This window comes from Rhodamnia argentea, chromosome 4, assembly GCF_020921035.1.
Source record: "Rhodamnia argentea isolate NSW1041297 chromosome 4, ASM2092103v1, whole genome shotgun sequence".
Classification (NCBI taxonomy): Eukaryota; Viridiplantae; Streptophyta; class Magnoliopsida; order Myrtales; family Myrtaceae; genus Rhodamnia; species Rhodamnia argentea.
In genome coordinates, this window is record NC_063153.1 from 22,684,064 (window position 1) to 22,695,175 (window position 11,112).

The window sequence follows — 11,112 nt, forward strand, 5'->3', positions numbered from 1 at the left end:
TCGAAAACGTACTTTCAGCCTTCCCTTCAATGAAAATAATTGTACATCTTTGGACATAAAGATATTGAAAGTGTCAAAAATTTTGTATGATGCTTGTTTGTACGCCAAAAGTTTTTTTTTTTTTTCATATAACTTAAGTACCACTTTAAAAAAAAAAATCGATCACTTAAGTGCCAACTTTGATTTGGATTGCCGGAAATTCGACATAGCCAGTTTTAATTGATTTCTCCGATCGATGTGGCTGGCCGGCGTGCCTAGTCTGCATATATATCCTGAACAACGTGTTCTACATATTTTACCCCAAATATAAATCCTAAATTGGCCATTCATCCAATTTCCCAAATATAGACACTAATTCGATTTCCCCTCAAAATAAACAACTCAATCTTGCAAATGAAAAGCAGAAACATGACAAGCGGCTCAAATTCGTTTCAACGAAGCAAAGAAGAAGTCGAATATTACTATGATCGTGAGCTCAACACCCAAAAGAACGCGTTTGTGCAGGAGATTCTGAAGCTCGAGGAGCTTTTGAACGATGCTCGGAGGACCAGGGCTCGAGAGAGCGTTGGTACTCTGCAGGTCGTGGTTCCCAAGGTTGTTCCGCTGCCTCCGCCTCTACCTCAACCCGCGACTATGGTCAATGTGCTCGAGATCGTCGGTGGCAGCACTGATGGTGTTGGTGCTGATGGAGCGGATGATGCGTTGGGCGCTGTGTCAACACAGGCAAACTATGCTGCACTACAGAAGGATGCGTTGGGCGCTTTGTCAACACAGGCAAACTATGCTGCACTACAGAAGAAAGCCGCCGTGGTTGTGGCCAAGGACTATACTCGGCGATTTGAGTCCGGTGACCTTGCGGTAAGGCCACCTCTCAGTTTACAAGAATTGCTCGTGCGACATGATTTTCAGAAGTCTACTTGGAGTCGTTTTTAAAATGAAAATGCCAAGTCGGACTAAACTTCTTCCTAAAAAAGCCATGCGATATTTTTGACTGGAATTTCTCGCCAGAGGCATTTAATTTATTGCTTGTTTATTCGGTTTGGCACTTAAGTGAGCCGACGAAAACTTTTTACAATAAAATAGGCACCACACGAAATTTTTAGCACATCTATGGTTTCTTTCCACTGTTTATTGCTTCTTGTCGTAAATGAATATGAAAGTCTTGGTTCATTTAGACAGCTCTTGTTCCTGTTATGATCGACTCTACAAAAGAATGAATGTGTGTTTTGTCCTAGACTTCTTCAACCCCCACCTCCTATCTACATTCTCCCAACTGACCTTGTACCCTTCCCCCATCCCGAACCAATCAAGAATCAAAGAAACACAACGAAAAATATCGATCGAGCAAGCAATAACCGGAAAAGAAGAAGAAGAAAAGATCTGATCCTAACACTCGATTCAATTGGAGTCATCGAGAGTGACGCGAGTCTTTATCGGTTTGAGCTTCAAGCCCATGCTCTCGGGAGAGAGAAGCTCAGGAGAGATGCAAGACGGGCTGAGAGGGCTCCTCGGGCTGTCGTTGAACTTGCACGGCCTGTACAATCCGTACCCCATGAGGAAGTACTCCATGGGGATCAGCATTGCATGTGGCTGCTCTTCTGTCACCATTGATCCACAAGCTTGGACCTGCACACCAGTTTTGAAAACAACACTCGATTGATAAGGGCATTTGACCATCCCCAATATCCTCGGAACGTTCATCAACCATAAATCAGAAACGACTAAAAAAAGAAGAGTAAGGGCCTTTCTTATGCAGGCAAACGGAGAAGAGAAGTACCTCAACTAGGGCGCTGTATCTCCTATCCAGCTTTGACATCATATGGATAGCCTCGGAGTGAAAAGTAGAATGCTCACCGACAAATATTAGCGTTCGGCATCTCAGTCTCTTCAATCCACCGGTAATATCACGTCTTCTGAAAGTAGTTGAAAGGGATACTTGGAATCACTCGAGGAAATAACTTAAAAGGGAAATAGCATGCATGCCAAAACCTTCAGAGATAATCAACAATTTATTTTTTTCTCCTTTTACCCGTTAATTGCCTCCAGAAACCTCGAAACGTTTGCACTTTGCCTCTCATCAAGCAACTGAAGACATAAACATGAAAATTATGACAAAGAATACATCATGTGTGCTTGTACGAGAGAGAGAGGGAGAGAGAGAGGAAACAGTTAGAGAACGCTACTTTTCTACAAGCTCTAACTATGTCTGATTCTGGAACTTCACTGCTTCCTCGAACTTCCTGTTATGATGTAGAACATTTCAGTTTCTATAGACCAGTAAAAAGGCTATTTCATGACTCAACACGAAATAATACTAGAAAAAAAGATGAAAGATCATAACACCTTGCTGAAATACCGCTGGAGCAAGTAGTCCTTCACCAATCCACACATGCCGTAATAATATAGTAGGTTCGCCATAACCTAAAATGTCATAAGTAGCTTTTTATTTCCAGGAACTAGCCAACATCCTTAGACTACAATAAGCAGAAGGTTTTAATGGGACCTTATTGTAAAACCATTCACTCCAAGAAGGAGATCTGCATAAAGGTGATACTAATATAAGCCCAAGAACACGCTCCCTATATTTCATCTGCAATAGAAAAGCAAGTCTATAAGCACCATGCGTTAAAGTTCCTTATAATTACTTTCGTGTGAATACATACGGCAAATAAGGTGAGGATGTAAGCACCAGCAGCGAATCCCATGCACATTACTGCACCGAGCCTAATAAGGAGATAAGCTTTGATCAGCAACAAAATCATAAATATAGAAGGAAGATGATGCTAAATAGAATGACAGGACATGGCCCAGAAATACCCTTTTATGTCTCTGGCTATAACTAGCAATAACTAAGCAGGCTAACAAATGTTGACCAACCCCAAATACTGAAAGATTATTCAGTGTTCCGCTATTAAGATAGAATGAAAGCAGCAAAGAACTTCACCCTTAATTACCTAAAATAATTTAGGATCTCGATAATCTGATCAGCTAAACCATCTAGAGAAGGTACAGGATCATCTGGACAAAGTGTAGCGGCTCCCAACTGCAAGAACACTTGTGGCAGTCCAAATGAAGGAATCACGTTAATAATGGCACTAAGAAATTCAGCAAAGTACGTATATAAGATAGAGCAAATGAAGTTAAATAATGAACATTTCACCTTGCAAATCAATAAATTTACAGACCTCGTGTCCAGGAGGGCTTATATGATAGACACAAAAGTTGTGGAGAAGCAAAGAAGCTGCTTCAGGACAAAAGAACAATCCCTGGAAACAGGACATATCTGAAATGGAAAATCCAGGAAAACAAAAGCTTATTAAGGAAAGAGAGATTTCAAAAATTGCATATAAACACCTTCTGAAGCATCACTACATAAGAAGAAAATAGATGCAGCAAGCATAATATGGACTCAGGAAAACTTCTGCAACAAAATTCATCCTGGATGTTGCACTAAAAATGGTGATGTCTTAAAACTTACAAGGTACCGAACAAAGTCACTAGAATTAATAGATAAGAAAACGAGGGATCCATTCAGGAGAATGGAGAAAGGGACTCATTAGCACAATATCAAGACACGAACATCTATGTGCTGCACCTGTATTATGGGTGCATCTGAGACCAAAATGTTACGTAAATAACAAGCATTGAGAAACCAAAGCGGCACCTCATCTTTACTCTTGACACTTGACGAATGGGGCTAATTTTCTAAAAGGAGGTAAGATAATGTTTAGATTAAAACAAATGAAACAAGGAAAAAACACATTGATTAAATGACACTTACAGTTAAGAGCTAAATCTGGATAGGTGATTAATGCTGGCTTATCTGGATCTCCATATACTATAACAGAGACTGAACCGGAACCAGTTTGGATAAGATGTTCCTGGTAAAAGACAAATAAAATTGCCTGTTAAGAGCCGGGCATAGAAAAACCATTACCAGTTGTAGAACCAACCAAAAGTTTGTAGAGGAATTGCTCAACAACAGACAAAATGTCACTTCCGTTTTGCATGACAACAAGTAAATGTTCAACCACCACCATTTCATGTTCTCTAATCAGTAAATTAACTTCAGTAAACTTCAAGTCAGTGCACCACACCGATGTGAACTCCTCAAGTAAGAAAGAATTCTCTTTTGTCCATTTTGCTGGCCCCATATAGGAGGGCTCCCTACATAGTACATGCAATTATATGGTATCGAATCCACATAACAACTTAGAAGAAACAGCTGGCACAAAATTGTAGGTGTAAATTTCAATCGATGGTAGTGAGAAAGACAATACCAAAAAAGACATGAATTAGAAAACACAAAGACGATATAAGACAAGGAGAGAGGATCACTTCGGGCTCCAACTCACAATGACTGAATTAGAAAAACAAAGACATCAAATAATCCACAAGGAAATCATCAAACATTAAGTCAGGTATCCCATAGATCAAAGCACAACAGCTAAGCCCAATAGATCAATAAAGCACGTCATCATACCAGTCGATCAAGGAACATAAAATCCAAACATGAATAACGCATCTAAAATAGACCACTTTAGCATAAAAAGAGAATGTTCAATGGTACAAATGCAAAAAAATAAAATAAATGATAAATAAATCACCAATGAAAAGAGGAAAAAACGAGTCCAGACTCAGATCAGAAGCAACCTCCGAAATGGCTATGGCAGATATCAACATTGATAAAAGCATGAGAAAAATACCAACACAGTGGAAAGAGTAGAATCCAAATGTACATCTACGAACGAAGAAACCCTCCATTCTAATCAGTGAAAAGGAAGAAACACAAAGTATTGCTTCCATTTCACGACTTGAGGTAAGGAAGAAGAACAAAATAATAACAAGCTTGCTAAGCGTGGACTTTTCCTCTCATTTGGTTAACAAAGCGTTAAAACGACAAAAAGTTCCAGGCTTTGTACATCTCTCTCCTACCATATTCAGCAATCAAACATGGCAAAGACCAGCAATTCCAGATGCAGGTGCAGCCCCAAAGTCTAGCTTTTCGACAAAGCTCGCGTCACCCAAGAAGGGAAAGAACAGAAACATTCGAAGCGACCCACTAGGAATCAAGATTTCAGACGAAGGAAATGCAGGATCGCCTCGACACTCGATTCGACAACAGACTGAAAATCGAAAACCCATTTCCGAAAACATTTGCGAGTTCGGGACAAAGATGATACCTTTCCACCGAGATAGATCTTCTCCACATCAACGGAAACGGATTCGTTTGACTCTCCCATGACCATGGGAGGCCCTTTCCCCACCTCTCTGTCCACCCCAAGAACCCAACAACGAATCTCTCGCCTCTCTCTCTCCCTCTCCCTGCGTACGAAGTTTCTCCTTCAAGAAATATTTTCGCCTTCTCTTCAACGACTTTATACACCCAATATCTCTCTCTCTCTCTCTCTCTCTCTCTCTCGAAATGCTGCAGAGAATTAACCCGCGATTTTATGCGTCCCTCCCTCCACCGACGCTCGAAATGACCTCGATACAGACCGAAATTACGTCATCCACCCCCACCTCGTTCATTTTTCAACTGTCGTTTTATTTTCTCCTCGTTTGCTGAATAACGTGGATATACAGTTGTTTGGGAAGACGAAGGCAACCAATCAAGGGGAAACATAGGCGGTTGACCACGGGTCAGAATCTTTTCTTGCTCTGTTGCTCGCGTCCAAACAAGGCAGGAAAATCTCTCCTTCCTTCTTCGAATTCAATTACCGAAAGTATTGCATTGCCTTCAGTAAACTCCATTTAACTTCTTGCTAAAGATGGTTTTTTTGTCACCTTTACTTGCTTTCCAATTCGAACACTACGAGCAATCTATGCCCCTACATTTTTTTTTGTCCGCAAAATATACCCCGAAAATGAAGTCGAGCGCCTCGTACAATTAAAAAGAAAGCGTAATCATTTACATGCCTAATCAAAACCACGAGACTTGTCAGAGTGGGTATTTTATAATCTCGCAATGACTTCTTTAAAAAAAATTGAGATAATGACACAAATGATCTTTGAACTTTGATTCAATCTGTAATTTGATCCATGAACTTTTAATTTGACCAATGTGGTCTATAAACTTTAGCTCAATATGCAATGTGGTCCTTGAACTTTTAATTTGATCAATATGATTTCTGAACTTTTGAAACATGATCAAGTTAGTCCTTTCATTAATTTAAGTTCAAGGACCACTTTGAATTTTTTTTTTTTATAGTTCAGAGATTAAGTTAAACATGTTCTAAAAGTTTGAGGATCGCATTGAATAAATTAAAAGTTCAGAGATTACATTGTATATTGGGCTAAAGCTCGGGGATTATATTGGTCAAATTAAAAGTTCAATGACCATATTACACGTTGGGTCAAAGTTCATGGACCATTTCTGTCATTTTTCCAAAAGAAATTTCAAAAGTTTCTCGCGAATTTATCAAATTTAATATGGCAGTAGGAAGAGCATTAACGCATTAACTGATGATTTCTCAAATTGATTATAGAAAGGTAGGTAGGTGTTCGGTTTATCAAATCCAATGAAGTAACAAGGATCTCTCAACAAACAGCAGTTACAAGAATTCCAATAGTAAAAAGGTTTTTTTTTATTTATTTATGGGTCATTTTAGCTGGTGGGTGTTTTTTTTTTTTTTTTTTAGACATATGGAGGGTCCTCACGGTTTCCTTACAACTTTTGACTGGAGCAAATGATGGAGTTGGGCATGTCCTATCATTAGGTTTGACTTAATGCGGTTGTCTTTTTCCTTTCATTCTCTTATTTTATTTGTTCTAAATTGGTAAAATTAGCCGTTGGATTTTTTTTGTTGTTGTCGTGATTTGTACATCTGTCATCGGATGCCCTTTTGAGGTGGGGCCCAGCGTGTGGCCCACTTCCCCTTGTTCTCATGACACTTGCACAGATCTTAGTTGGGCCTGAAGCAATAGTCCCTAAAATTGGAGAGTTCTGCTTAGAGCAGAGCAAAACAAGCCGATCGGATCGAGAGCCGTCCGGATCGAACTGCACCGAATCGATTGCTCCAGTCCAGTTCTCAATTTCACAAAATTGTAATTGGTTAACTGTCGGTTTGATTCTTGAATCCAGAGATGGAACCTCCCATCCGGTTTAACTATTTTTTTTTACTTTAATTTTAGGGTTAATACCGTGAAAAATTTCAAAATGATAAACCTGAGATAAATTTATTCTAAACTATTTCTTTACTACAAAAATCTCAAACTGGCATACTTGTGACAAATTTACCCCAAACTGTAACACATGATAAATTTACCATTAGTTAATTTTCCTTAAATTTAATGGCACGTTGTAGTTAACGGGGTATACCATTTTAAGATTTTTACCCTCTATTTGTACAAGTGTATCAATTTTGTATTTTTTTTTGTGGTATTAATCCAATTTAATGGAGAATAAATTTGTTACGGGTGTATCGGTTTAGGATTTTTTGTGATAAAAAAATTTAATTTATGATAAATTTGTCACGGATGTGTTAGTTTAGGATTTTTGATAGTCAAAAAATAGCTTGGAGTAAATTTATCATAGTATACCAGTTTGGGTTTTTTGTGGTAAAAAAAAAATAGTTTGAGGTAAATTTATCACGAGTGTACCGGTTTGAGATTTTTCGTGGTACTAACCTATAATTTTACTTCTTAAAAACATTTAAAGAAACCCATTTAAACTCTTATTAGGAATATATCTACACATTGAAAATGTGAGTACATGTTTACCGGTTATACTAACTCACCCAAGAACTAGACCCGATCAATTTCGGGCACCTCCGATCCTGTCCGGTCCCCTGTTTCGGGATAGGACCGGACCGTATTAAGAACCGATCGCCCCTAATTTTGCTTGCCTTTCATATAACTCCCATAGAAATGTAGCACCAAGGAATCAATCTCATGCTTAGCTAGGAATTAGAGGGACGACCGTGTTGCTAAGATTTGCCAAATGTGATCTCCATTATTTTTTCTATTGCTTGCATGCTCTGGGTGCTCCTGAGTCCGGAGATCCTAACCAGTGGATCGCATACGTCTCGAGCGAGATTCATGTGAACAGGTAGGATCAATTGGGTTTTATGTGTACTGTTTAATGTAACAAATGTTCATTCAAAAAATGATGAGCCATCATCTCAAAGAGAGAACAAATTAATCATTTCGTGTTTCGAAGCTACGTTCATTAAAATGGTCCGCTTAAAAATGGGAATTGGGATTAAACGAACATATCGATAAAGCTCTGTAGGGTACAATAGAATATGCATCTTATTTCGTTTTGCGGTTTTTCTTCGGAACAATCGGATCCCACCAACTCTATTTGTTTCGTAAAAAAAATAAATGATTTGAAAAATATCTTCTTGAGAATATAACTCGAGTCTTAACTATTCCCTTGTACCTTCCTCTACATACTTTACTATAAGTACAAATGGTAACTCGCAAGTAATAAATATGACAAAAGAAAGTCCTGTGATTATTGTGATAGCGGATTGCAGATATAATACCGATGATGCAAACGAATGCATGCTAAATCCTGAATTTATCAGCTACACGTATAAGTATGTGTGGAAAATGTCAAACATTTCAATTCTTGAAATTTAAAGAAGCTGGCCAACATTTATTTCGCATAAATTAAAATTGATTCAGATAATATTTCCTTAAAATAATTGCTCATGTCACTTGCGTCAATGAAAAACGTCCTCGTTATCGACAATAACTTATGTCCAAAATATTTTTGTGAACAGTGGAACTTTTTTTCCCCATTCATTCACTTTAACAAGCTATAAAAACGATCAATTTTTGAAGAAATGTTATTCAAATTATTCATCTATCGCGAAACAAAAGGAGTCCAGTGTTGTTGCGCAATCATTTATTCGTTGTGCTTTAGTTAGTGCAAAGACAAATGTCTAACTTCCCATCAAGAAGGATGAGCTGACCACATAATCAATTCAAAACCAACCTTCAATAGTTTTATTAAATGATAATTGAGAACACGAACTCTCTGAGCAAAAAATATTCTCTTTGCCGCATAATTAATTAAGCTTAGAGTTCGATCAAAGAGAATTAGCTTAGCAAGAAAGTTGCAGGTGAAAGTTGATGAACCGATCAATGTCCGGACGCGTTCAGGTGGGATATCCGACCAGCATCTTTTGTGCAGTCTAAATACCTAATGCACTCTCTGTAAATCTCTTAATCAATAATAGAACTCAAAGTTTTTAGCGAATTTATTACTGTATTAGATAATAGTCAAGTTTGTTGAAGATAAGTCATCGATGAGCATAACAATCGGCAACTTGAAGAGAATCAACAACTCTTCCATAGCGTTACCAACAACAATCATTGGTAACATGTAACCGTCATATGTTAAGATCAGCAGAGGATTATAAATACATAATGTGCTCTCTGTAAATCTCTTAATCAATAATAGAACTCAACATTTTTAGCAAATTTATCTTTATCTTTATTTTTTCACAGTTATTTCGTTTGCTTTCCTGTCCAAAATCCATAAAAGGGCTATTCGCAGCCTTTATCAATTCTCACTCATCAATCTCTATATATTCAACTTCGGTAGAACATCTTTTTGGATATATTGAAAGGTATTCAATTCCAGTGAAATAAAAACAAATCAATAATTGATTATTTATTTTTGAGACAAGTGTATTACAAGTCTTAAAACTTATCATGAAAGTACAATTGAATTATAGAACTTTCAAAAAGTACAATTAATCCTTAAGATTTGTCGAATTGATGCAATCAAATTCTTCCGTTAACTCCATCTAATTTGTCTATGAAAAATTGTAACGTGGTTTTTTTTTTCTCCCTTTTACGCAACGATGATGTGATAGCCTCGCCGCTGTAGCTTGTGTTTTTTTTTTAAAGCTTACTTTTTAATTTTTGAATATTATGTGAAATTTTTTAATTAAATTTTGTCTTTTTATTGCTAAATGGGATCCTCCAACGAGCCACGTGAACGCCACGTAAGATTTTTTTGGTGATGCTCACTGGAGTTGGCACTTAAATAATCATTTTTCAAAAAAATTGGCATTTAAGTAACTAAAAAAAATTATTGACACCAAAGTGAATACCGTACACAAATATTAACATTTGAGTCGTCTTTTTGCCGAATAAATAGCCAATGTAAAATATTTTCATTGTCGACAATAACTTATGCCTCAATATTTTCTTGGGCAGTGAAAACATTTCTCTTATATTCTTTTTCATGAGTCATATAAGCGATTATTTTCAGAGAAATATTTCCCAAATTTTTCATTTTCGCTGAACAAATAAAGCCTAATACTTCAATACGGCGAGGGTGAGGATGGGCCGGCAGGGGTCGCTGAGCCCCGGCCAGTGGCCGGCTACCCCTGCGAATGGCTGGCAAGGGCTCGACCTCGCAGATCTGGCGAGGTCGGGCCTGGGCGAGCAGCTGTTCTGGCTCATGGGGTTTGCTCAGAGCTGTGATGGGTCGGTGAAAAGCTGGCTTCTTGGGACACATGCTTGTAGAGATTAAACGACTGGAGCCTGTCCAACGTCCAAGGAGATCCGGTCAAGAAAGTCATCTCCTTTTCGCTTTCCCCCTCTTGTTCTTGCCCAAGCACGGGGTTTTGCTGCAAGAACCCATAATGGGTCTCCATTTCAGCGGTTTTGCCAAAATGGGCACTGGGTTCTTGGATCTGTAGCTGCACAAGCTAATGGACTTGAGCCTCTGCAGCACTGATGGAGATCTGGCGAACAGTTGGGGTTTTGGGCTCTCCTCGTGCGGCTGCCGCTGCTGATGTTGTTGTTGGTGTGGCTCCTGTTCTTCTTCCTTGGGCTTGTGGGTACTCAGGCTCGAGGTGATGAAAACGCTGGGCGTGAGCCAGCTTTTAATGGTCGCCCAGATCGATGGTGGCCCGGCAAACCCCCTCGGCCATCCCCCACCCTCACCGGCAACGCATGGTGGGGTGGCCGCGGCGGCGAGGGCTGTGCAAGCCCTCGATGATGTAGATTCTTTATTTTTTAAGCTTATTTTTAATTTAATTTTAATTTTAAAAAAATTAATTTATTTGTAAGTTTAAAAGGCCATGTGATGGATGCCACTTGGCTTGATTTTTTTTTTTTAAATTGTCACGTAATGTAAAAAATAAA

General features: G+C 38.5%; 1 protein-coding gene across 2 annotated transcripts; it reads right to left on the bottom strand.

Moving 5' to 3' along the window:
* Nucleotides 1–1,144: 1,144 nt before the first annotated feature.
* On the bottom strand, nt 1,145–5,517 carry LOC115740621 (protein NDL1-like). Of its 2 annotated transcripts, XM_030674140.2 has the most exons (11): nt 5,184–5,512; nt 3,782–3,881; nt 3,186–3,283; nt 2,955–3,043; nt 2,664–2,724; nt 2,504–2,590; nt 2,344–2,421; nt 2,184–2,240; nt 2,030–2,085; nt 1,778–1,913; nt 1,145–1,626 (listed from the first exon to the last, which is right to left on the bottom strand). In XM_030674140.2, the coding sequence occupies exons 1-11, from the start codon at nt 5,247–5,249 to the stop codon at nt 1,399–1,401; spliced, it is 1,056 nt and encodes a 351-aa protein (XP_030530000.1). In that variant the 5' UTR covers nt 5,250–5,512; the 3' UTR covers nt 1,145–1,398. The 2 variants fall into 2 exon arrangements, with proteins under 2 accessions (XP_030530000.1, XP_030530001.1); XM_030674141.2 differs by lacking the exon at nt 3,782–3,881 and having other exon boundaries at nt 5,184–5,517.
* Nucleotides 5,518–11,112: the final 5,595 nt, after the last annotated feature.